Below are 27,842 nucleotides of genomic sequence, written 5' to 3'. Positions count from 1 at the left end.
CTCTTTGAGGAAAACATAGACAGAACACTCTATGACATAAATCATAGCAAGATCCTTTTTGCCCCACTTCCTAGAGAAATGGAAAGAAAAACAAAAATAAACAAATGGGACCTAATGAAATGTAAAAGCTTTTGCACAACAAAGGAAACCATAAATAAGATGAAAAGACAACCCTCAGAATGGGAGAATATATTTGCAAATGAAGCAACTGACAAAGGATTAATCTCCAAAATATACAGACAGCTCATGCAGCTCAATATCAAAAAAACAAAAAAAAACAATCCAAAAATGGGCCGAAGACCTAAATAGTCATTTCTCCAAAGAAGATATACAGATTGCCAACAAACACATGAAAGGATGCTCAACATCACTAATCATTAGAGAAATGCAGATCAATACTACAGTGAAGTATCACCTCACACCGGTCAGAATGGCCATCATGAACAAATCTACAAACAATAAATGCTGGAGAGGAAACCAGCAAGGAACACTCTTGCACTGTTGGTGGGAATGTAAACTGATACAGCCACTATGGAGAACAGTATGGAGGTTCCTTAAAAATCTAAAAATAAAACTACTATACGACCCAGCCATTCCACTACTGGGCATATACCCTGAGAAAACCATAATTCAAAAAGAGTCATGGACCACAATGTTCATTGCAGCTCTATTTACAATAGCCAGGACATGGAAGCAACCTAAGTGTCCATCGACAGATGAATGGATAAAGAATATGTGGCACATATATACAATGCAATATTACTGAGCCATAAAAAGATACAAAATTGAGTTACTTGTAGTGAGGTGGAGGGACCTAGAGACTGTCATACAGAGTGAAGTAAGTCAGAAAGAGAAAAACAAATACTGTATGCTAACACATATATATGGAATCTAAAAAAGAAAAAAAAAAAGGTCTGAAGAACCATGGGTCAGGACAGGAATAAAGATGCAGACATAGAGAATGGACTGGAGGACACAGGGAGGGGGAAGGGTAAGCTGGGACGAAGTGAGAGAGTGGCATTGACATATATACACTACCAAATGTCAATTAGATAGCTAGTGGGAAGCAGCCGCATAGCACAGGGAGATCAGCTCGGTGCTTTGTGACCACCTAGAGGGGTGGGATAGGGAGGGTTGGAGGGAGATGCAAGAGGGAGGGGATATGGGGATATAAGTATACATATAGCTGATTCACTTTGTTATATAGAAGAAACTACCAGAACATTGTAAAGCAATGATACTCCAATAAAGACATTAAAAAAAAAAAGTTTAGGACAACTATATTTACATCTTCCATGTTATCTCCATATAATCGTGTCTTTTCCTGAAGGTTACATTTTGAAAATCTTGCAGCTCTGGTAATTAGCGAATTCTCAACTAGATGTGTGGTCTTCCTGTATCCATTTGTGATTGGTCGGCTTCTGTGATGCGGGTCCAATAAATTCTCCACCATGGGTAAATAAATTAATTCCTTCTGCTTCTCACTCCAAAATAAGATATGTATATTTATGTAGATGGAAGGAGCTCGCTGCAATCAATCTTAGAGTGAATCTGAGAATGGCTGCTATCTTTTTCAGGCTCCCCCTTTGCCATTCCATTACCACTCAACCCTGCCTATGGTGCCCTAGGTTAAATGCGGAATATGGTATACAACCTATAAAGTTAGAACTTCCTAAGTAATTTCCTCTGGGTTTGATGAACATTCATCCTGTCATCTTTGACATTAAAATCTAGAAGCTTACTTTTATTTGCATAAATGTGTTCCTTTAATTTCATCTTAAAGTTGGAGATTCGTACATAAAATCAACTTTGTATGGTACACTGATATTACTTCAAAATTAGTAGTCAGTAAATGGTTAATTACAAATCCATTTATCTCATTGGAGTTAATTAACATATTAGCCAAAAAAGAACAATAAGATATAGATTTTGTTATCTTTTTGTTTATTTTATTTCTTCAGTTAGGAGTTTTCTTAAAATAAAATTGGCATATCACAAAATTCTTCTGGAGACCTTCAAAGTCTTTGTAAATATGAACACGTGCCAGTTGTAACTGACAAAAATTTATAATCTTATATATATATATGATCAGGTAAGAGATAATGAATTAAATGCATATGGCATATTAGTGGAAAAACTAAATATCAGAGGCCTCAGAATTTTTACTTTCAACCTAATTCTTAAATATTTTTTCCTGAAAAAAATAAGTTAATAAATTTTGCTCTCATTTGAATATATATTCCAGTAAAATGAAGATTCACATATTCTACCTTTTTTCTGTCTCTTTTTAATGATTCCAGTAAGGTGCTTCTTTAATGACTCAACAACATGTCCTTCATTTTTTATATTCCGAACAAATGGGTGATGAAGCATGTTTGCAGAAGTAGGACGAAATAAGAAATTTTTTATCATGCACTTTTCCATGAAATTATGGAACTTGCGGGACCTAAAAGAAATGAGTCAAAGAGATAAAAGAGCATTCTCAGGCCTGCCACACCTCCTCCCACCTCCACCCACATGCCACTCTGAAAGTTGTATTTTTGAAGAGAGTTGTCTCTAGCTATTAATAGTCTTTTCAGTAGCCAAATATTCTGCAGCTTGACAATATACATTACACAGCAATGCCATTCAAACCTCTGAAGAGGCCAGAGTCAATGGCATTTTCTACCCAAATAATAGTAGAAACTTCAATGAGTTCGGAAGTATGTACATGATAAAAAGTCAAGTGGTGTGAAGGCAATTAAGTGGTTGATGTGGTTTATGTAGACCATGAGACTAGATTGGTCATCCAATCTAGTATTCATACTTTGAAGCCTGAGTGTTTCACTTGACTATATGCACTTTAAGTTACAAAGGTGCCAATGTAATGATCCAGAAAAGGGTGTTAATAGTACCATGACTAATTAATCTTATAAAATGGCCCATAGAAACAGATGTGACCAGAAAGCCTGAATCTGTGGGAAGGGTTAAATTTAATCACAAGGAAGAATGTCTGCAATCAAATCATAGTAACCACTTCTACCAGGGAAAGCAATAAATACTAAGAACAAGCAAGAGCTTCAGGTACTAGATCAAGAAGCTTCAGGAAGAAAGATTCCCAAGTTTAGTTGGGCTGTAGCACGCTGAGAGAACAAGTCCTCTTTCCTAGGTCTGTGGATGTTTAGTTCAATGGGTCAAACGACTGGGCTATATATCACAATCACTGACTGCCTATCTAGGCTCAGTGAGAAACTTCTCAAATGGCTTCCATTAGTCCATCCCATTACTGAAGAAATAACTGAATATGTCATTAATGCCAGGACAGTAATGTCATCACAATATACTACGGAGAGTATTATTTCTGATTGGCTAGCTAGCTCTTAATGAACACTAGTCATTTAGACCCCCTTACTTAAGGTATTGGTTTTTAGGAAATTTTGTCCAATAAGGATGTTGAAGCAGGGCTGACCAAATGAATTCTTTGCTACATAAAAATGTCAGGTTAATGTGTTTAAGAGATTAAGTCATTCATCTTTACCATCCGCTGGATTTGACTTTGGGAGCAGATTCTCGCAAAATAACGAATAGGGCTTCCAAAGGCTGAAGGTTACACAGGGCTGCAAAGGAAAATAGACAAGCTTCGAATGAGTAAGAAGGGTAACTACAGAACACACTTCTTATTCCAGAGGGGATTCTCAGTGTTCTTTCACATATCATGTTGAACAGATACTAAGGAATAGATACAAAAGAATGTAGTTATAGGAAAGCTGATTTTAACACAAACAGTCCATTATATAAGATCCTAAAGCTTCACTTTTGCCAGGTGTGACAAATAATAATAAATTACACTAGATAAAAATTTTGAAATGTGTGATTGATAATTTATATCTAGAGAAGTAAACAATACAGGTGGAGACAAGCACTCTTCTGTGTTTTTGTGCTGCAGGTATCTACAGTTGTAAAATTGGAATATGTATTTATAGGCTGAAAAAGTCAACCAGACTAATAACTATGTGCAATAATACATAAACAATTATTTAGTAGTCTAAAAAGAGGAGAATAATCTGTTTTGGAAGCTGACAGTTCTAGGAAAAGAGGTAGATAGAGTAACTATTAAGAACACACCCTCTAGAGTAAGATCACCTGTGTTCAAATCCTAATTCTACCTTTGTGACCTTGGTCAAATTACTTAACCTCTCTGTGCCTTGGTTTCTTCATCTTAAAAACAGGAAATATATCAAGAATTCCTTCAAAGAGTTGCTATGAGGATTAAATGGCAACCTACATATAAAAGTGTCTGGCACAGAGTAAGCACTTAATAAATATTAGCTATTGATATTATAAGATTTTAACTATCTGGCACCTCAATTCTGTGCCAAATTACTAGACTTTCATTCTCTTTCTTTAGACACACAGCCATACAAAGAAACACCTATTCCAATATGTGGTATATAAATTCATTACCTCATTGGCTTGGGAATTCTGGGATTTTCTGTAAGTGTTTAAATATGTGTCTCACTTCACTTATTTCCTCTTGTGTTTTGATTAAAGAAAACGGGCAGTGCAATAATTCCGCAAAGGAAAGCCATAGTGTAAATTTCATCTGACACTACAAGTGTGCCATTCATCTGAGGACATTTTGATATTAATGACTCTTTAGAGGCATCCTTCCTCTCCCAAAATACATCTCCAGAGAAACTACCATGTCAAACTGGCCTCTCATAGTAGTAGAAATAAACTCCCCAGGGTAATTTCATTAGAGTAATATAAAGGCAATTGTTCAAAGGTCAAAATTTTGTTTCAATTACATGGGTATAAATTAATAGAAGGTGCAGGTATATAATTGAGGGCAAAATTAGCCCCCAGCTCAAAACATCCAGGTAATATTTGATTCTCTTCATTCCTTTACTGTGTCCAATCAATCACCAGAATCTGTCCTTTAAACATATCGTAAGTAAATTTTTACAATATTAAGCAGTTGTCATTTATTAACATCTGAGCATCTCAGTTAACTAACAACATCTTCAGGGTCAAGAGTTAGGGCATAGGCTGGGTAAGTTTTCATTAAAGGAAAGGAGAAGTCCACAAAGGAATGAAGCATAGGGTGGGTACAAGAACCATGTCAAACAGCAATTGTGGAGGTTTCCTATATTGTCTAATTTTAGGAATTCCAGTTAATGTCCCCTTCACCCCATATATCCTAATGTTGCCTAAATTTTCACCATTAGAGGCTCATTCCTTTGAAGTAGTAAATCTACTTTAAAAATACATATCTTGATAGATGAGAAACATTAAACTGGGTGTAGTTTGAATTATTTTAAATAACGTGGTTTAACTCCTACAATACGTTGAGATCCAAAGGAATCTTCTGAATACTGAAGAAATGGGTCTCCTGATGGGACAGGGGTAAAGACACTCAGGTAAAGATTGATCTGGAGTGTAAGGGAAGGACACTACAAGGAATAGAAGTAGGACTATAAACAAGCATGTCTGATAGTATTAAAAACAATCTCTACAACACCAAGGAGAATGCTAACATAGGGAAAGATACAGTTCTGATTAAGGTAAATTGGCTGGTGTAGATCCTTGACAAGGAAGGAGAGTTGGAGTAAACTGTCAATCCAGTACTGCTTCTCCAGGCGACGATTCACTTTTCTATAAAAAACAAAGAAACTAAGAACTACACATATTCAATATTAATTGACCTATGATATTCTGGTGTTTGAATAACTACTAGCAATGTTCTGGCCTTGGTTTAAAGGTCTGCACATCAAGTTTGAATTTCTATCCAGAAGCCAAGGACTTAAAGTCCTGATGTGCAAGGGTCCTGATTCTCTCTCCTCCGAGAGTCCCTACAGCACCCTTTTAGTGAGAAGGAATTCTCTCTTTCTTTTTACTTCCCTGGGAGAGACTCACCAAAGGCAGAAGGGGATTTTGTTATTTGGACCTCAGAGGTAATTATCATATAACTGTCATTTTGGAAGGCCATCCTTTCTGAGATGATAAATATCACAACCTGGAGGATTTCTGTATTTAAATTGATGACAGTCATTCCCATCCAAAATTAATAATCCAGGCAATAAAGGAGACTGGTGAAAGACAAATGTTTTAGCAGTATGGCTATTTCAAGTTGTTCATGACCAAAGTTGCACCATTCCAATGACTACTTATCCAGGCATGCTGGTCCTATTTTCTACTGTGAGTTAAGAATCTCCTGGTCCTCATCTATCTTTTGCAAAAAGTTGCCATTTGTGTATTCTGTGAAAAACTCCCTCTCTGTACTTCTTCTGTGAGTTGCTCATTACCCCTCTTTTCTCCAATGATTTAATATTTTAGAATAAAAAAGTGAAACCAAAAAAGGTGAATCAAAAAGTACAAATCTGCAAAATGTAGAAAGCTAGTCTTTTTGGAAAGACACTAGAAATAATATACTACTTGATGCAGTCATTCATCCTAACCAAATACATACATCAATACTCATGAAATGCAATATGTGTATTTAAAGAGTGCAAGAGAGGAGGAGGAGGAAGAGGAAGAGAGGAGGAGCTCAATATAATTTAAGCATGTTTCATAAAGAGAAATAATCATGAGATAATGAGTAATAATATGCACCTTCCCAGTCTCATCTCAATTATATATATGTGGAGTAAACAATTTTTCCATCATTTTAAAACTCACCCAATATAGGTACTTTGTAGTTTTTTGGGCACTAGCAGAGACGCAGCAGTGACCTGATCTCCATATCTGGCTCAGCTTTAATCCAAGCCCGTTCTATGATATGTGATATTCCAAGGGACACCAGGAATTCTTAACAATTATGTTACCACTATTTCTACTCCCATTAGCCTTGAAACACAGTGCTAAGATAGTAGATACTGTGCAGATGAAGCGTGTAGGAACATGGGAACCTACAAGATCTGCTTGGAGAGGGAGAAGCAAAGCAATTCCAACCCCTGCCCCCTGACACACACACTCCAGGCATTTCTCTCACTTCTCATCAATACTAGGAATGTATTTATTATTTATATCCTTGGATTTAGGTATTGAGGACAACAAATATGCTCTGCTTATGGGGTCATACATTAGATGGTTATTAATCATTTATACCCAAGTTCACATTCTATTTTCACTTTCCTATCAGAAAGCAGTGTCCTGAGAGAACAGAATGCTGACAGGTCATTTAAATGATGGGAAGGAGGGGGAAACAAGAGGAAATTGAGCCTTCTGAACAATTAGGGGCAATGAAGTGGCTGATAGGAGCAAGGAAGGCACCAATGATGAGCTAGACTGACTCCAAAGGAAAACAAAAAACTTACTTCTCAATGTTGTTGAGGATTGGCTCAATTAAAAGGAACTACTGGGGGATTTTCTCAACTGTCGCAGTCTGAAGTAGTAGCAGTGTATAACTGTAAATGTTTGGGAACCTAAATATTCCACCAGTGAATATGTACTGAATGCCTTTATATTCTGTTTGGTCAGGGCTATCAGGATCAAATGTTATTGAGGCTAAATTGAAACAACACTCAATCATCCTAAAATAAGATATCTTAAGAGAGAAAAATACAAACTCTTCTTATAGACATATCTGGCCATCCTGACTGCAGCATTTGGTAATCAGGAAAAGGCCACCATTTATAGTTTGGCACATAGTGTGGCACCTTTGTGGCCAGTACAAGCTAGCTAGTACAAGTGGCAGATTTGTACAGCATGTTTCCCTAACTTTGAACAAACAACAAATATTTTTACTCACGAGGAGCCCCTTCAGCCATTTCAATAGCAGTGATTCCCACGGACCACACATCACTCTGCAAAAGAAAAGATGACCAAAAAAATGTCACTTAAAAATGGGAAACTGATAGTATTTAGAATCTCAAAACAATCTTTGGCTGAGGGGAGATGTCAATGTTACAGCCATTTTATGGGTTTTCTATAATGGGGCTTCATTATAGACTGATGTTATAGGAAGATCTTATTTGACCTTGTGACCAGCCAGTACTGCACTACACAACCAGTTGACATGGGATGGGATTCAATGTAAGGAAAATTCATCTTGGATGTATTGCTATTGTTACCTTAACTGAAATAACAGAAGGAATTTGTTGTAAAGAAGTCCTATCACATACTACTAGCTGTAAAGAAGTCTCATCTTAGGTAAATGATTTAACTCTTTGTACCTCAATTTCACCCTATGTAGAGATGATAATGGTATACACGTCATAGAACTAGTATAAGTATTAAATGAAATACTATATATAAGCACTTTCAGCAGTTCCTTGAATATAGTATATTGAGGATAGAATTATTATAATTCTAGGAAATTATATTCTAGGAGGCTCTAGGAAATGACCCTCACTACTATTAACTGTACTTTTTTTTTTAACATCTTTATTGAAGTATAATTGCTTTACAATGGTGTGTTAGTTTCTGCTTTAAAACAAAGTGAATCAGTTATACATATACACATGTTCCCATATCTCTTCCCTCTTGTACTTTGTTTTTTAGAATGTGGAAAGGGCACAGGGCTAGAGGTGCACTGTTTGGCTTAATGACTCCTAAGCAAGTTAACTGAATTAAAACACCTGTTTATAGATGTCTTAGCTTCAAAGGGTTGTTGTGATGGTTTAAGTTTTCTTTAAGTTACATGGGACTAAAAATTAAAAATATATAATTAAAACGGGTGAAAGTCCTTGTTAGATTGCCAGAAATTGTACAGCTATAAAACATTATTTTTTACAGCAAGCCACTTAAAGAACATTACGCTTCCATTGTCTCCATAGCTCCTAATAGTACTGGGCTATAATAAGCTCTCAGCAGGTCTGCTTGCAGATCAAGCAGGGGGCATTTAAGGGAAAGGGAAAAGAGATGAAACTTGAATTAATCAACTTCAAGTATCAAGTCCTAGGTTCCACACAACGAAACCACAATGAATTGTTTGGATGACTTATGATGTGGAGAGTGAGTGTGGTTTTTCCAGTCTATAGCAAATGGAGAGTTTTCTTTCCACATCAGCTTTTTGAAATGTGTACATAGATGTATATTGTCCAAATTGCAGCTTCAGTGGAAATTTTAATAAATAGCATGAATTGTTACTTAATTTGTCTATTCCACTGATTTTCTGTGGTTTGGAGGTGAACCATGCCAAGGATTTTCTCCATTACTCTGAGTAATCAAATTATTATTTTTTTCTCTCTGGAGCTAAGTTACTGTGGGGATTAATAATTGGCTTTACATTTATTCATTTTTAAGTTTACAAAGCACTCTGTCCCTGGAAGTTAAATTTCCATATAAAGCCACATAATATAATATTTTTACCAAGAAGTTGCAAGCAATATGAACTAGACATTCTTCCTCAAATATGGATAACTCCCAATGGTCTACTTTGTCTACATTCTTAGAAAATATTATTTTTATGCACATCATTAAACCACATATAGGAATAGTGGCTAGCCTTTCTTATTAGAGTCTATGTGAAAGAAGGAGCTGCCTGCTTTTTACAGGGAAATCAGCTCTATGCTTTTTGATGACCTAGAGGGGTGGGATAGGGAGGGTGGGAGGGAGGCTCAAGAGGGAGGGGATATGGGGATATATGTATACACATAGCTGATTCACTTTGTTGTACAGCAGAAACTAACACAACATTGTAAGCAATTATACTCCAATAAAGATATAAAAAAGAATACATTAAAAGAATCATAAAAAAGGAGCTGCCTGCTTTTTATTCTTTTATTTCATAATTTAAAATAAAAAGTCAAAAGTCCCTTCCAAAATTTGATTCCTACTATCTGAATCCTTACACTTACTCTGTAATCATAGGAGCGTCTGGGGTCCTCGTCACAGTCAATCACCTCAGGTGCCATCCAGTATGGTGTCCCAATGAAGCTATTTCTCCTCCCATTAGTTCTGCTCACCTGGGCACTCACTCCAAAATCCACTGCAAAATTCATTTGTCAAAATAATTAATCAGTAACAAAAAGGTCAATAAATTATTGCTTTAACTTGGAAAGCCAATACAAAAGCCACAATGGATAACAGATTTTCATTCCAGCCCAGCAAACTTTACCATGAAGTCTACTCCAGGAACACTGGGAAATAGGCTTTTGCTGGTATTTATGTTGGAAAGAGAATCAGCAGTGCTATTATAAATCTACAGTAGGTTTGGCTGAATGTTTACCATGAATATTAAAAATAAAGTTCCATCAGTACACCCTGAACCTCTGAAGTGATAACATATGTAGTGTTTGGACCTGCCACCAAGCTGGAGGAAGACCAGCACTATAAGCAACATCTAAGAAATCTAAATCTTATTAGTACTTTATTAGGAAGTCTCATTTATGATATTAGAAAGCCCTACCACACTGATAAAGAAAAAGGAATTTATGCTAAAATTTAGTTTAAGTTCTTCTACAGATCTTCTGAATCAGATGCAAATATTTACTGCAGTATCCATATCTTAGCTTAGACTATAAAAGGTCAGTCTTCTATTCATCTGTGGGATGTATTATATGAAAATATTTAGTATGGTATCCTCAGAAACAGACAGAAAAAAGGCTAAAGTAGACTGGGGTTATTTAGTCCAGAAAAATAAGACAGGGATGAAAAATGAAGTAGATTTTCTAATTTAGAATGGTTTCCAGGAATCTAGAGGAGGGCTAACAACCTTGACTGAAAAGTAGTTTAAAGAACTTAGGAAAGGAAAAGAAAAATTAAAAAGTTAAGAGTTTAAGGCAGTGTTAAAGGAAGGACTAAGAAGAACAATAACAACAAAATGTCCATAATATATGAAAATCATCATTGGGTGTTGCACAATCTCATTAGCTAGATATTTTTTTGAGAATAGGTTACATCAGAGCTCAGTATTCTCACTATCCCTGAGGGCCAACATTAAGGGCCAAGAAATACCCATGAAGGCCATAAACTGATATATGACATTCAGAGAAGAAAATGAAAGGAGAAAAGACTGGAAGAAACAGTGATGAATGGAAGAAAAGGGAAAAAAGAAAAGCTGAAGTTAAAAGTAGAGATGAGACCCCAGCAGTGGCATCATTCACCTTTTTTTAAAGACCTAGGTACCAGAATATGAGGATTATTGATCAATTGCAATTGCAACAGAATCGCTGTCCAGTCTCTTTCCTTTCTGTTACTCCCTTTGGCTGTCATTGAGTTTGGTTTCTGCAACCTTTTCCTTATCATATGTTGTTTAAAAATATGCTGAGATCTAAGAACTCTAAAACCAAATGTATAAGGATTATGTATATAATAAGCCTGATTCAATTTTAATCTAGTGCTAAAAGGTCTCTCCTACAGAGTCAAGTACATGATCTTTAGTGCATGGACTTTGTGACAGGTTTTTCAGTGGCTTTTCACATATTTACAATTTCTCTTCTGTGTTGCAAGTGGTAGGGCTGGCCAACAACTTGACCCAGATATATGGTAGTGCTGCCACATGTGAACAGAGTGTAGCTGTGTGACATACTATCTACCCTGCACACTTGAATGTGAGATCCAAATGACTCTCATGAATTTTAACACAGTGTCTTAAAATTCTGTTTCTAGCTTTGTAGCTTGTAGACACAAAAGACACAGTACATTTTCTTGAAATTACTTTTCACTTATTTCAAGAACAATTATTGCCTCATGCTTCTTCCAGAAATATTCAGTGAAAAGCATTCTCAGTGAATGAACAAAATCTCTACTTTGGTTATATTTATTTAGCAGAAAAATGGGAATGATCTTAAGGTCATGCTAGAGACATGGTAGGCAAGAATTGATATAATTAAAAAGTAATGCAGGATTTGATACCAGTGATTTTATGTTCTATTGTATGTATCAGTGAGGTCATCTACCATTACAAAGTACTGACATTATTCATATGGCATTATTTAAAAACAAATCAACAATATTTATTTTAAACATTAAAAGGTGCAATATATTGTCCCCTGTGTGCCTGTGAGACATTATGTGTAGTTTTTCAAATAAATTATGCCATTCTGAACCCTGGAATAGAAAGCCAGGAACTTTGTGGTATTTTGATTTCTAATTCTCAATTTGATTTGGATATTACTGGAGCATTATTTCTAACTGATATCAGTTCTTTAAATATTTGAGGGGAAATTCCAATGAAGCAATTTGTGCTTAAGTCACTTAAAAGTTCTTTGATTTTCTTTGGAAAATATGGCTCTGTGATGTGGAAGAATTGTCTTTTTGTTTAATCCTTGTCCATGGCGCAGTAATTTGCACATGGTAAATACTCAATTCAATTGTTAAAATAAATGTAATAGCTGAATCTATTAGAGGGTTAAGCAATGATCAAAATGTAAAACTCCCATTATACTTGAAAAGTTGTTTTTATCTACATGATTTCAGAGAAGCAGTTAAGTGCATCTTTCTCTTGTCCCAACCTCCCTTCCCAAACAAATTTTCAAATTTTGACTTGTTTTGCAGGCAGGGAAGACACGGCCTAAATAAGTAGAGGGGATTGTTAGTGACATGATAGAAAACACAGTAATCTTAAAGGATTTTTCTCTATTAAGATATTTTGGGCCTCACTTAAAGTATTACAAGAATAAACTTACCTAGTTTTACTTCAGCATTATGAGTCAGTAGCACATTCTGACCTTTGATGTCCCGGTGAATTACACGGTGTGCATGAAGATGAGCTAAGCCCTGCATATATATACATATATATATATATATATACACATTTATATTACAAAGCAACATCAGTATATATTTTTCTCTTTTTCTGGTACTCTTCTTAGTATTTTTGGAAAAACTTTTGGTAAGAAAAATGGCCCAGATTTGCATTTTTCAGACAAAATTCTTTCTTTAGGCTGGAATTACTACAACCAGTTCCCAGAAATACTACTTTTGGCTATAAGGAAAGGAAAATAAATCAGGACACCCATGAAAGAAAAAAAACACCAAAAATTAATGTTTGTATACATTGGGCCATTTACCGTCCTTTCTAGCCTCCATTTTTCCAACGAACCATATGAGTAAAGACCTGGATATCTTAAATATCATAGCTCGCATTGTTTTACTCTATTCTTCATCCAACCATTTGTTTAGTCCAAAATATTTTCTAGTCAACCTTGTAGGCTGAGAATTTGGGGGAATATGGAAATTCATTTTAAAGCATTTGCCATTTGTATTGGCTTACCATGTTGTCTCCAGACCATTCACCGCTAAAACTAACCCGTGACCTGGCTAACCCATGCCCTGGCATCAGTGAGATTGCTCTAGATATGAACTGGGGATTAATAACAGAAGTAACAGTAAAAACAGCTAATATTTATTGGGTCCTTATTCTTTGCCAAGCACTTTGCTAAGTGCTTTACATGGAGTAAATCACTAAATCGTTATAGCAACCCTTTAAGGAAGGTGCTAATACCACCCCAAATTACAGATGAGGAAAAGGAGATTTGGAGAAATTAAGTAATTGGCTCAAGGACACACAACTAACACATGATGAACCAGAATTTAAACTCAGTCCAGAGTTTGCACTCTTAATATTTACACTATTACCACAAGTGAATCCAATTAAGATGACAAGAAAGACATTCTAATATTTTATCAGTGGTGCTGTTCAGTTCTGTTAATATCCTTCTTGGGTGACCCTAAGCACTTAAGACACAAAGAAAAATTTGAGTTTGGTAGATCAAGAAGATTGGCACTTTCATCCAATTTGGTGTTCAAATTAAGGAATGTTTAAAAAGTAAGCCATTATTCAGAGAGAATATCTGTCTGCAAAACAGTTTGTAGATGGTTTGGAGCCATTGAGTAAAACACTGACTTCTCAACTTATCTTAATCTCTAATGACAGTGCTATGCTTTTTTTAAAAAAAGAACTCTAAAAATCATAACAACATAATAAATACTCCAAGTTGTCATATCCCTGATCCACTGAACACTACAGTCTGACTTTGACAGAGCCATTAAAGGCCATGATTTGGAAGGACCTGGTTAGCCATCTGCTGGTGTACCTTAAAGTTTAAGGACATCATCTGAAAATCTGCTTTCTCTAAAGCCTTTTTCAGTATCCTGATCCAGAAGTTATGTTTAGAATTCTAAAATCATCCTATATGAGCAGGTATAAGGTACATTGTATATATTACCACCAGGTTTTTTCAAGACCAGGGGAGAATGACTGTATGAATGCTCACCTGGAGGATTTCTCGGCAGATATAAGCAATCCAATCTTCTTTCAAACTCTGATTTCTGGTCATTCTCACTACATCAGTGACTGAGCCTGCTGCACATAACTCCATCACCATCTGCAGGGAAGCCAGCAGAGTATCAAGGTTTAGAAAGTAATTCTCTGAAAATATCTGGAGAGTTTTAGTTCATATGGCTTGTATTTATATGCAATGTTTAGACACTAAGACACTGCAAAGACTGGCTCAGTTGTCTGGTAGAATGAAAAAGAACTGGGAAAACATCCAAAGATCTGTGGAGGGAGAGAAGGCAGGTACCACACCAGGGATTTTTAACCAGGACCTGGGATTTGAGCTAAGCCTTGAAGGATAGGTAGTGTTTGTATATGCTGAGAAAGAAGAACGTGCAGTTTATTGAAAACCGAATGAGACTTGCCTTTAGAAAGAAGCTTGTACAGGGGCAAGCCTGAGTGATGATTGGAGTAGAACAAAAAAAAAAAAAACAGTTGAGGGAATAGTTTGCAGGTGGAGAAGCAAGATGTGGAAGATCTCAAAACAATTTACACTTCAACATTAAGACTAGATTTGTTTTTTATTGTTGTTTTATTTTTATTTTCAAATTCTAGAATATTTTCCCCAAGAAACTGGCAAAATACAACTCCAAGGGGGAAACTGTCAGTTCCATTACTGTAGGGCATTTTTTTCCAAATAACTTTATTGCTAAGGAAAATCTATTTTAAGGTTAATACTTTGACAGTGTCTCATTCAGATTTTACTTTATTAATAAATGTAATTTCTCAGGAAATTTATTTTTGCCACTAATGAATCAGGTGTCCAACTAGTAAATTTGCTTCCCTATATTAGCTAATTAGAGGACTGACCAATGTGAAGGAGAATGTAACTATTATAATCAACTTCACAAACTTTAAGCACAGGTTTATGCATTAGTGCCCATGTCAATACTACCTTGCCAGTAGAACAAGACATGCCTTTAAAAAAAAAAAGTGTAGGTAAGTTAATTATTGCCATAGATGAAGGGAAGCAAAAGGATAAACCCTAAATCATGAATATTCAAAAAGTCTACCTTATTTCCTTTTGGAATACTAAGATTTTCTTTTCAGAAAATTACTCCCTTATTTTATATTTGTTCACAACTGATATATCATGTGTCTTTTACCTGAGTACACTCTCCCAAAAAAGAAGAAAAGAAAAACAGCCTAACAAAACCAGTAATACAGATAAACCCAAAAGGTTAATTTGCATGTCAACTATATCAAACAGGCACAACATATACCCTGTGGTAATGGAAGAAAAGGGGCTCATTTTGAATCACGACAAACATGAATCAAAGCCATTCACTAAGATGAACATTTGGAAAATCTTGCTAGTATTACCAGAGTCAGAAGAGCTCAACTATGAAAGGAATGCAAGGCATTCTCATTTTCCTGGCTTTGTAAGCACAGTGCCTGGCACATACATTTTATAAATGGTAATTATTTAGTCATTTACTTCCTCTGTGTTCTGATTAACATGGGAAAGAAAGTGTGAATGGTCCCATGAAAATTCTTACCTCAACAAATAACTTTTGCATGCAGTGCCTATTCATCCTTAAGATCTCAGTGCAAGAAAAAGTTTCTCAAGGAAGAGCTTCCCATTCCCTAACTTAGATTCCTTTGTTATTTGCCCACTCAGAAGCATGTTATTTCCCTTCTGACAAATTATACATTTATTTGTGTGATTATTTGATTGATATTTGTCTTTGCAAATAAACTTTAAGTGCCAGTGGGCCAGGGTCATGTCAATTCAGCTTATCATGGTATTCCCAGCATCTAGCAAAGCCTGGCAAGTAGATGGTTTTTGAATGAATAGATGTTGAATGACTGAACAAATTGAGCACTAAGAAACATATCTAATAAGTAGACCACCATACTGTCAGGAGGAAAAAAACTTGTAAGTAAAAATATATTAAAAGACAAATGTTGTATGCCCCCCCAAAAGAAAAAGAAAAACAGCAGCCATGAAAAATGTGCAGTGATATTTAATAAAATCTGAACTGGAATTGTCAGAGAATAGAGGATTTAGTTAACTGGACATTTGGGAGAAAATAGGGTTAAATCGAAGATCTCTAAATTTGAGGGTTCTCGAAGTGTGGTACCTAGATGAATAGCATCAACATCACCTGTAAACTTGTTAAAAAGTCCAAATTTGTGGACCCACACCCCAGACCAATTGAATCAGTAACTCTGTGGGTGGGGCCCAGCAATATGTGTTTTATCAGGATCCCCATGAAATTCTGATGCAGGCTAAAGTTTGAGAACCACTGTTTCAATTCAATCCCTTGTTGAAAACCTTTCTATGTCCACTATCCTGCTTCCTAAAGTTCACACATAAAATGTAACAGAATTTTTCTTTGACTCTTGAAGATCCTGAAAAGTCTCAGCCATTATTTTTTAAAAAAATACTACTCTTGACTTGGACTAGAAATTGAAATGCAAGCAAGTGTACACCAACCCCAGATTATGTTCTAAATATTCCTTTTTAAATAAAGATATCCTTGATCAAAGCTCATTTTCTTGTGATTTGATTACGTCTCCTATAGGGGGAGGCATCAACAATTCTGTTAACTGTAGCATGGGTCTCACTTAGCCTCTAAAATTTATATCTTCACTGATTTGTAATTCATGATACTATAGGCATGAAGCCTAAGAAAAGGATGTCAACTAACCATTTAGAAAACAGTTTCTAGGAATTATGTTTAAACATAAGTGCATATACTTAGCAAACACTTAAATTGCATTCATATGCTCTTCCCAAATGTGAATTAGAATCGATATTTATCCAGTCATTATTCCCAAGTCCATCAGGTAGTCTCCTTAGCTATACCTTTAATTTACAAGTAAATGTAGTAACTACATAAAGTTAAAAGCAACAAAACTCTATTTAAAAAAAAAAAGTTAGATATTTCCAGTATTCATTTGAGTCTTCTCCCATCCTACCCCTGAGCCCCTTGACAGGCACTTAATTTATTTTTCCATATTTTATCACTCCCATATCCAGGAATCAGAGCACTTTTTTTTCCATACTACTTTGATCAGTTGAATGCTTAAGTTTTCCTGTAGGTGCACAAAAATGACATCTCAGCTTATGAAAGTTTATGCCCTCAAGTGAGACTTAGTCTTATGCAATAAGATCAAGGTAACTGAATACACACCCAAAGTTGATGTCTCTGGCCAGGGGGACTCAGTTTGAAAAATGCACCATAGAAGGACACAATGTTCTTGTGGAAAGAGTACTTCTTCAAAAGGTTGAGTTCAGTCCTGAGATCTTCTTCTTCATCCTGTGGAATAAGAATAGACAATAAAATGCCAAAGCTATGCCACTCAATGACTACGGGACCCTAAACTATAGTAGATCAAAGAAGGAGACTCCTATGGCAACCCATTATATCCCACAGCAATTTATAATAAGATCTCAACTAGAATTGTCAGAATGGAGATCTGGGGTTAACTGGGAATTTGGGAGAAAATAAAGGTTAATTAAATATCTTTTAATTAAATGGTTCTTAAAGTGTGATCCCTGGACCAGCAGCAATGGCCACTGTATAATGTTTTCACTAACTGGAATCACCCAATTAAAGTGTAAAATTCAATGGTTTTTAGTATATTTACAAAATTATTCAACCATCACCACAATCAATTTTAGAACATTTTTATCACCCCAAGAGGAAACCCCATACCCTTTAGCTATCACCCCCAAATTCTGCACACACATCCCAGCTTTAGGCAACCACAAATATATTTTTTATCTCTGTAGATTTATCTATACTTAACACCTTATATAAATGAAAATCATACAGTATGTGAACTTTTATGACTAGCTTTTTTTCCCCAGGATTCATCCATTTGTAATACATATCAGTATTTCATTCCTTTTCATCTACCATTCATCAACTGAAGGAGTTATTTCTACCTTTTGGCTCTTATGAATAATGCTGCTATGAGCATTCATATCAATTTTTTGTGTGGATATGTTTTCATTTCTCTTTGGTATATACCTAGGAGTGAAATTGTTAGGTCAAATGGTAATGCTATACTTAACATTTTGTTGAAATGCCAAACTTTTCCACAGTGGCTACACCATTTTACATTCCCAGATCAATGATGGTTCTCATTTCTCTATACCCTCACCAACACTTATTATTTTCTGTTTTATTATAACCATCAGAGTGGGTGTAAAGTGGTGTCTCATTGTGGTTTTGATTTGCAATTCCCTAAAGACTGATGGTGTTAAGGATCTTTTTATGGGCAGAGGCATGTCTAATAGAGTATCTTTGCCCCTATTTTTAAATTGGGTTAATAGTCTTTTTATTATTGAAAAGTAAGATTTATTTATATATTCTATATATAAGTACTTTATAGGTGTATGATTTGCAAATATTTTCTCCCATTCTGCAGGTGCTCGTTTTACTTTCTTGATAGTGTCTTCTGAGGAACAAAATTTTTAATTTTGAAGAAGTCCAATTTATCAATTTCTTGTTTTGTTGATTGTACTTTTGGTGTCATATGTAAGGATCCATTGCCAAATCCAAGGTCATGAAGATGAACTCCAATTTTTCTTCAAAACATTTTATAGTTTTAGCTCTTACATTTAGGATTTTTATCCATTTTGAGTTAATTTTCATATAAAGTAGGGGACTAACTTCATTCTTTTACATGTGGATATCCAGTTGTCTCAGCATCATTTGTTGAAAAGACTAGTCTTTCCCTATGAATTGTCTTTTCACCCATGTCAAAAATTAGTTGACCACAGATATATGGAAATAGTTCTATTTCACTGATCTATGTATCTATCCTTATGCTTGTACCACACTGCCTTGATTAATTTGTGATTAACTGAATTTTAAAGGTATTGGTTTGATTTGTCCTATCTTTTTAAATGCTTAAATTCATTATTTTCCTAATCACTACAGTGGTAAATATGTAAAAAATACTATCTATCTATCTATCTATCTATCTATCTATCATCTATCTGTCTATCTAGAGAGATAAGTGGTCTGAATTCCTACTAGCTATAAATTTCATTTCATTGTAAATAAACAAAGCTCTCCTACAGCATCTATAAAAGTTCAATTTATATAACCTTCTCAGGAATACTCTTATTGTACAAAGTGAAATATATTTGTAGTATGTAAAAAAAAGACTTTTATTTTTTATTTTTATTTTTAACATCTTTATTGGAGTATAATTGCTTTACAATGGTGTATTAGTTTCTGCTTCATAACAAAGTGAATCAGTTATACATATACATATATCCCCATATCTCTTCCCTCTTGCGTCTCCCTCCCTCCCACCCTCCCTATCCCACCCCTCTAGGTAGTCACAGAGCACCTAGCTGATCTCTCTGTGCTATACGGCTGCTTCCCACTAGCTATCTATTTTACATTTGGTAGTGTATATATGTCCATGCCACTCTCTCACTTTGTGCCAGCTTACCCTTCCCCCTCCCCGTACCTTCAAGTTCATTCTCTAGTAGGTATGTGTCTTTATTCCCGTCTTGCCCCTAGCTTCTTCATGACTATTTTTTGTTTGTTTTTTAGATTCTATATATATGTGTTAGCATACGGTATTTGCTTCTCTCTTTCTGATTTGCTTCACTCTGTATGACAGACTCTAGGTCCATCCACCTCACTACAAATAACTCAATTTCGTTTCTTTTTATGGCTGAGTAATATTGCATTGTATATATGTGCCACATCTTCTTTATCCAATCATCTGTCGATGGACACTTAGGTTGCTTCCATGTCCTGGCTATTGTAAATAGAGCTGCAATGAACATTGTGGCACATGACTCTTTTTGAATTATGGTTTTCTCAGGGTATATGCCCAGTAGTGGGATTGCTGGGTCATATGGTAGTTCTATTTTTAGTTTTTTAAGGAACCTCCATACTGTTCTCCATAGTGGCTGTATCAATTTACATTCCCACCAACAGTGCAAGAGGGTTCCCTTTTCTCCACACCCTCTCCAGCGTTTATTGTTTGTAGATATTTTGATGATGGCCATTCTGACCGGTGTGAGGTGATACTTCATTGTAGTTTTGATTTGCATTTCTCTAATGATTAGTGATGCTGAGCATCCTTTCATGTGTTTGTTGGCAATCTGTATATCTTCTTTGGAGAAATGTCTATTTAGGTCTTCGGCCCATTTTTGGATTGGGTTTGTTTTTTTGATATTGAGCTGCATGAGCTGTCTGTATATTTTGGAGATTAATCCTTTGTCAGTTGCTTCATTTGCAAATATTTTCTCCCATTCTGAGTGTTGTCTTTTCATCTTGTTTATGGTTTCCTTTGTTGTGCAAAAGCTTTTAAGTTTCATTAGGTCCCATTTGTTTATTTTTGTTTTTATTTCCATTTTGCTAGGAGGTGGGTCAAAAAGGATCTTGCTGTGATTTATGTCATAGAGCGTTCTGCCTATGTTTTCCTGTAAGAGTTTGATAGTGTCTGGCCTTACATTTAGGTCTTTATTCCATTGTGAGTTTATTTTTGTGTATAATGTTAGGTAGTGTTCTAATTTCATTCTTTTACATGTAGCTGTCCAGTTTTCCCAGCACCACTTTTTCAAGAGGCTGTCTTTTCTCCACTGTATATGCTTGCCTCCTTTATCAAAGATAAGGTGACCATATATGCGTGGGTTTATCTCTGGGCTTTCTATCCTGTTCCATTGATCTATATTTCTCTTTTTGTGCCAGTACCATACTGTCTTGATTACTGTAGCTTTGTAGTATAGTCTGAATTCAGGGAGCCTGATTCCTCCAGCTCCGTTCTTCTTTCTCAAGATTGCTTTGGCTATTTGGGCTCTTTTTTGTTTCCATACAAATTGTGAAAATTTTTGTTCTAGTTCTATGAAAAATGCCATTGGTAGTTTGAAAAGGATTGCACTGAATCTGTAGATTGCTTTAGGTAGTATAGTCATTTTCACAATGTTGATTCTTCCAACCCAAGAACATGGTATATCTCTCCATCTGTTTGTATCATCTTTAATTTCTTTCATCAGTGTCTTATTATTTTCTGCATACAGGTCTTTTGTCTCCTTAGGTAGGTTTATTCCTAGATATTTTATTCTTTTTGTTGCAATGGTAAATGAGAGTGTTTTCTTAATTTCACTTTCAGACTTTTCATCATTAGTGTATAGGAATGCAAGAGATTTCTGTGCATTAATTTTGTATCCTGCTAGCTTACCAAATTCCTTGATTAGCTCTCGTAGCTTTCTGGTAGCATCTTTAGGATTCTCTATGTATAGTATCATGTCATCTGCAAACAGTGACAGCTTTACTTCTTCTTTTCTGATTTGAATTCCTTTTATTTCTTTTTCTTCTCTGATTGCTGTGGCTAAAACTTCCAAAACTATGTTGAATAATAGTGGTGAGAGTGGGCAACCTTGGCTTGTTCCTGATCTTAGTGGAAATGGTTTCAGTTTTTCACCTTTGAGAACGATGTTGGCTGTGGCTTTGTCATATATGGCCTTTATTATGTTGAGGTAGGTTCCCTCTATGCCTACTTTCTGGAGAGTTTTTATCATAAATGGGTGTTGAATTTTGTCGAAAGCTTTCTCTGCATCTATTGAGATGATAATATGGTTTTTCTCCTTCAATTTGTTAATATGGTGTATCACATTGATTGATTTGCATATATTGAAGAATCATTGCATTCTTGGGATAAACCCCACTTGATCATGGTGTATGATCCTTTTAATGTGCTGTTGGATTCTGTTTGCTAGTATTTTGTTGGTGATTTTTGCATCTATGTTCATCAGTGATATTGGCAAGTAGTTTTCTTTCTTTGTGACATCTTTGTCTGGTTTTGGTATCAGGGTGATGGTGGCCTCATAGAATGAGTTTGGGAGTGTTCCTCCCTCTGCTATATTTTGGAAGAGTTTGAGAAGGATATGTGTTAGCTCTTCTCTAAATGTTTGATAGAATTCGCCTGTGAAGCCATCTGGTCCTGGGCTTTTGTTTATTGGAAGATTTTTAATCACATTTTCCATTTCAGTGCTTGTGATTGGTCTCTTCATATTTTCTATTTCTCTCTGGTTCAGTCTCAGAAGGTTGTGCATTTCTAAGAATTTGTCCATTTCTTCCAGGTTGTCCATTTTATTGGAATATAGTTGCTTGTAGTAATCTCTCATGATCTTTTGTATTTCTGCGGTGTCTGTTGTAACTTCTCCTTTTTCATTTCTAATTCTATTGATTTGAGTCCTCCCTTTTTTTCCTGATGAGTCTGGCTAATGGTTTATCAATTTTGTTTATCTTCTCAAAGAACCAGCTTTTAGTTTTATTGATCTTTGCTATTGTTTCCTTCATTTCTTTTTCATTTATTTCTGATCTGATCTTTATGATTTCTTTCCTTCTGCTAACTTTGGGGATTTTTTGTTCTTCTTTCTCTAATTGCTTTAGGTGTAAGGTTAGGTTGTTTATTTGAGATGTTTCTTGTTTCTTAAGGTAGGATTGTATTGCTATAAACTTCCCTCTTAGAACTGCTTTTGCTGCATCCCATAGGTTTTGGGTCCTCGTGTTTTCATTGTGATTTGTTTCTAGGTATTTTTTGATTTCCTCTTTGATTTCTTCAGTGATCTCTTGGTTATTAAGTGAAGACTTTTAAATTAAAGATACAGTTAAACTCCTGTTCTTAAATCCAGTGAAAAAGGATACCTTTGGCTTATTTGGGGCGATGAATTAAAACAGGGCCAACTGGCATTAAAAGCAATTAATGGGTGGACCTCTAACTATCTTTAGTTCTCCTCAGCATTTCCCTCAATTACCTTGACTTGAAGACCTGGAGGTAGGGGAAAATACATCTGTAGAACATTTTTTAGCATTTCCCTAGGATTTTCCGGTGGATTTATCTATAAACATTCAATTACTATAAAACAAATCTAGACACCTGTATGTCTTTAGGGGAGGTGATGGAGCCGTATTTCTCCAGTTGGAAACCCCAATGACAGGCTCTATTTGTACTTATTGTGTAATAAAGGCATGAATGAATAAAACAATCACTTGTAGCATGAGAATTATATGGAAGTTCAGGATCCAGTTTCATCCCAGCCTCCCAAGGAAGCTTGGTTAATAAGTTTCCTTCAAATCCCCTTAACCTGTTTTCTACAAAGCTAAAGATTGATACTTCTGGCTTTCATTCTTGCCATGTAGGACCCTTAAACTTTCTGCCTCCCTTGTGATGTTGCCCTTCTTTGAAATTGTAACAATATCTGCAATCATATAGGAATAAATCTCAGAAACTAGCAATTCTGTATGTACAGGGGCACTCTCAGTTCCTAGCAAGGCACCAAGGTTCTGCTGAGAGAAACATGAACTCATAAAGAGTGCAATAAATAAGAATGAGATGATGGTGTGAGGATAAGAACACAAAGAACAGGTTAAAAAGAAGCACAGGCTAGATTGAGTCATTTAACTTGTTTGGTAGTTTGATATCAAAGAGCTTCCTTTTCTTTCTGGGTAAGAAATCTCATGTCCTCAGGCAGGAAGAGGAGAATGGCTGGGCTCTAGGCAGCTCTGTAGTTACATTTAACCATACTTTTAACCTTGTTATAGGCAGGTCAAATATTCTGGTGCCATTTTACCTATGAGAAACCTGAAGCCTAGAGAGGTAAGACTACTTTTCCAAGTACTTCTTGGCTATTTAGTGGTAGACTTGGCATTTGAACTCATGTTTCTGGACTTCCACATTATTGCTCTTTCCATAAACTCCTGACTTAATGAGATGTGTGTGCAAGTCACAAACTCTTTACCCCAAAGGATTCAGGGTGATTTAGAGATGCTAACTGGCCAATCACTTATTTTTCTTACTAAAATATATAATCAGAGGATACAAAGTTACCAACTAGAAAAACTTTTAAGAGTGGGTTTCCCATATAAATGTAAACTCCCCCAAAACCAATAGACCAAGATCAGATATGTTTGGAAAGCATTAGTATGTTTGTCATTCTCAATTAACAGGAAGTTGAGCTTGTGAGAAACACATAAGTACATTATATCCATCAGGCCAAGTGGGTAATTTAAAACTGTCACATATATCCCAGTAATATGATGCTATAGCATTTCCTGGCTCAGGGCCAGTTGATCCCAGAGTGGCCTGAATATCCTGCTTTTTGTCAAGAAGAGGCAGCTCAAGGATGCCAAAACTTGCTTTGAAATTTCACCCAGTTCTAGAATCAAAATGTTTTTCCTTATAAAAGAATATCAGAGAGGGTTTGGAGATGAACTTTAAATGAATTTATTAACACAAATGTTTGATGAAACCAAAATTGGTGAAACAATTATAATTTTCATATCTTACCTTTCATAGCTTCTTTTTTTTTTAAAGAATGTGATCATTTATTATTACTATTATTTTATTTATTTTTTTGGCTGCATTGGGTCTTCGTTGCTGTGCACAGGCTTTCTCTAGTTGTGGTGAGTGGGGGCTACTCTTTGTTGTGGTACGTGGGCTTCTCATTGTGGTGGCTTCTTTTGTTGCGGAGCATGGGCTCTAGGAACGCGAGCTTCAGTAGTTATGGCATGTGGGCTCAGTAGTTGTGGCCCAAGGGCTCTAGAGCGCAGGCTCAGTAGTTGTGGCACACGGGCTTAGTTGCTCGTGGGGCAACTAAGGATCCCAGGATGTGGGATCCTCCTGGACCAGGGATCGAACCTGTGTCCCCTGCATTGGCAGGTGGACTCTTAACCACTGCGCCACCAGGTAAGTCCCTTTCACAGATTCTTGATCAACCAAAGCATGTTATTAATCAGTACTACCTGTTACTTTTGGATATGCTTTGTCTGCCAAGATACACTGTAAACAAAACAGGAGCCCATTACTTACTAAACCAATCATGAAACTCTTTACCAATACCTTCCTAGTATAACTAGAAAGTTCTTCTGGATGTGATTGTTAATGGAAAAGGTTATTTTAAATGAGCCTGAGAGTATATTTATTAAGATACAAAAGGTTGAAAATATTTGACTACTAGATAGTTAACTGCAGGGGAGACAATTAAGAAAAAAATATATCAATTATATTGTAAGAGCAAAATTCTACATTTAGGCCCAGAGAATATTTTGATAGATCCTTAACATCGATCATCAACATCTACTGAAAAAGAATTTCCTTTGCCAGCACTTATTCTAGAGCCAGCAAAGTATCAGAGTAATAGAGACTGCTTTGTAAAGCAGTTAAAAAGCTTCAAGTAGAAAGCACTTTCACACTCCTTCATGTATTCAGGTACTGTGCCAGATGTCTGAACACTCTTAGGCTGGGTAGCCTGTTGGTTTTCTGTCTGCTACTGGTCTCACACATACAAAAAAGTATTCATCATTGTGCTCATATATGATGGCAATGTTTCTTAGAATCATAATGGGGGAAAAGCCAGTCAGTCCGGAATACCATGTAAAAGGTGTAAAAAGGACCTTGCCAAGGCCAATTTTAGGCAAAATTCACTCTTGTTCCCATCATCTCTTTTGTTATTACTCAGCTAAAGGGCATAGAGCACTGTGAATTTACTCAGTCCTTCATCTGCAGTCAACACTTACCTGTTCAGGGAACCATTTCTTCTAGGCCCTGCTTTCTGATAGATGCTAGTGTTCACATATAATGAATGAAACTATGTGAATATGTTAAAAACATAAATATGTTATCACTTTTAGGCAAGAACATTTTAGTGGTGGCCTTCTAAAGACAATGATATAACAAAAAGGGACTAGTTTAACTTGAATATTAAAGGAAAGACAGCTTGGGGGCTAATGAAAACTTTCAGTACTTACACTGTATCTCCACCCGACAGACTTTTGATATTTATTCACTCTCACTCGCCTCCCTATTTCAGGTAAAGGGGTCTGCAAAGCCAAGAACAAAATGTTATTAAACCCACTGGTACACTCTGAAAATGATTTATTCTTATGTGCTTTGTGCTCTTCTAGTACTAAATGGAAGAGTAACATAATATTATTCCTCTCTCAATTTTCACTAATAGTTTTAATAAAAAATCAGATTCTTATATACACAGAAACTTGGCACGAAATTCATAGTAACAAATTTAACTGCCATTAATGGGATATTACAATTTGATGTTAATAAAGTGCTATTTCCCCTAAAAAATAAACAAGGTAATTGACACTATCTATGGGCTGAACATGATTTTTAACTATTTCAAGTTAGAGTATCTAAAATGTAGATTAAGTGTGGGTCAAAGTCTCTCAAGTTAAAAAAAGGAAATAAGTATTTTAGAGAGTCTCACTCAAAAAGCACCAGGCTGATTATTTGGAAGTCATGGTTTATAGGGCAAAATAAATCCACAAAACCTCAAAATTCATTGAAACTCACGTTGGTTTGCAACATTTGACATTTACTGGCAAAACAAAAAGCATGCAACTCTTTAAATAGTTTCAGCAATTCACTTCCTGCACAAATTGGAAAAGAACAGTTTATGGCATTGATAACAACTCAGTGAACATGTACAATTTTTCAAATATAATATTTGAGAAGTTTCCTTTAGGGTGTAGTGAAGTGAAAATGTTTTGACCTTTGCTATGCTCATGCTAATATTATCTTGAGAAAGTGAGGTACTCATGCTAAAGAAAGAGGACAGAAATCAGGGCTTAACAAATTCTATGACAATACGTTATGAACCACGACACAGCTTTATGAATGTTAGCAGGAACAGTGCCAATTAAACTGTCTCTCTCGCGCATCTGTCAGAAAATACATGAAAAATGTGCATCTCAGACAAGTTATTTTCCTTCTACCTGTCATTGAAAATCTAGTGGCCTCAACTCTCAAAAGGAATGGCTGGGGAGGGAAAGAAATATGATGAAACAGAGGATTAACACAACATTAGAGGAAATCTACTTTTTACTATCCCTGGAAACAGATAATCAACTAGAAATAGACATGAGTACAGATATTTTTTCATTTTTACAGAATACTAAAATGTATAGCACTTTTGTTGTGAGTAAAAGTTTTTAATGTGTAAATGTAATAAATAATAAAAATAATATACTAATGATAGAAATAATATTAAATTATAAATATAATAAATGCAGATTAAGATAATTATATATAACAATGATGAAAAAACAAATACAATATTTTCTGAGCTGTTTATCACAAGACCATAGTCCACTAAGGGAACAGAATACAGATAGGAGGTAATATTACCTTACGAGCATTCATCACTTTAACAGCTGTAAGTGCACCAGTCTTTTCATGGAGTCCCTGAAACACAGGATAGTAATAAACATCAAATGCTGGCTATATAATCTAGCAATCAAGAAGTAAATAAAGTAAAAAATATTAAAATTAAATAAGGTTAAATATTGTAGCCTATTATGAAATATAAAATATTATATAGAGATTAACTATAAGGTATTACATAGAGGACAGAAATATTAATTTATGAACATTTTAAAGAAACCCCAACCATGTCACTCAAAAAATCAAGCAAATTTATGCAGTTTTGTTTTTTATGTTTGATTTGAGTAGTGGACATGATTGGCCATTTGAAGGCATTGCTTTCTTAGTATCTTTAATCTAGGTTTACATGGCACTGAAGCACCCAGATAAAAAGTAAAAATTTCAGACTGGAGATAGGGAAAAAGGAAATGCTTTATTGAGCATTTTTCCAACTGATTATGTGGTATTATGCAGACAGATATTTCTATTGACCCCC

General features: G+C 35.5%; 1 protein-coding gene and 1 long non-coding RNA gene across 8 annotated transcripts in view; one reads left to right on the top strand and one right to left on the bottom strand.

Moving 5' to 3' along the window:
* Positions 1 to 27,842, bottom strand: part of NRK (Nik related kinase) — a 144,545-nt gene that overhangs the window by 54,719 nt on the left and 61,984 nt on the right. For 6 of the 7 annotated variants that reach the window (XM_082447509.1, XM_082447511.1, XM_082447513.1 and 3 more), the window contains exons 3-11: positions 27,332 to 27,388; positions 25,939 to 26,010; positions 17,344 to 17,469; positions 14,142 to 14,252; positions 12,552 to 12,642; positions 9,780 to 9,910; positions 7,730 to 7,784; positions 3,518 to 3,596; positions 2,271 to 2,446 (exon numbers count right to left, since the gene is read on the bottom strand). In XM_082447509.1, the coding sequence (XP_082303635.1) occupies positions 2,271 to 2,446; positions 3,518 to 3,596; positions 7,730 to 7,784; positions 9,780 to 9,910; positions 12,552 to 12,642; positions 14,142 to 14,252; positions 17,344 to 17,469; positions 25,939 to 26,010; positions 27,332 to 27,388 (898 nt within the window). Of the gene's footprint in view, positions 1 to 2,270; positions 2,447 to 3,517; positions 3,597 to 7,729; positions 7,785 to 9,779; positions 9,911 to 12,551; positions 12,643 to 14,141; positions 14,253 to 17,343; positions 17,470 to 25,938; positions 26,011 to 27,331; positions 27,389 to 27,842 lie in introns of those variants that run through there. The other variant, XM_082447515.1, reaches the window with a different exon arrangement.
* LOC309653276 overlaps positions 1 to 27,842 on the top strand; it is a 212,144-nt gene that overhangs the window by 161,823 nt on the left and 22,479 nt on the right. The gene's annotated exons all lie outside the window — the stretch shown is intronic.

Source organism: Balaenoptera physalus, assembly GCF_965194825.1.
Source record: "Balaenoptera physalus genome assembly, chromosome: X".
In the NCBI taxonomy this organism is placed as follows: domain Eukaryota; kingdom Metazoa; phylum Chordata; class Mammalia; order Artiodactyla; family Balaenopteridae; genus Balaenoptera; species Balaenoptera physalus.
The sequence above is the reverse complement of the archived record's forward strand: the minus strand, read 5'-3'. Positions and strand labels throughout refer to the sequence as shown.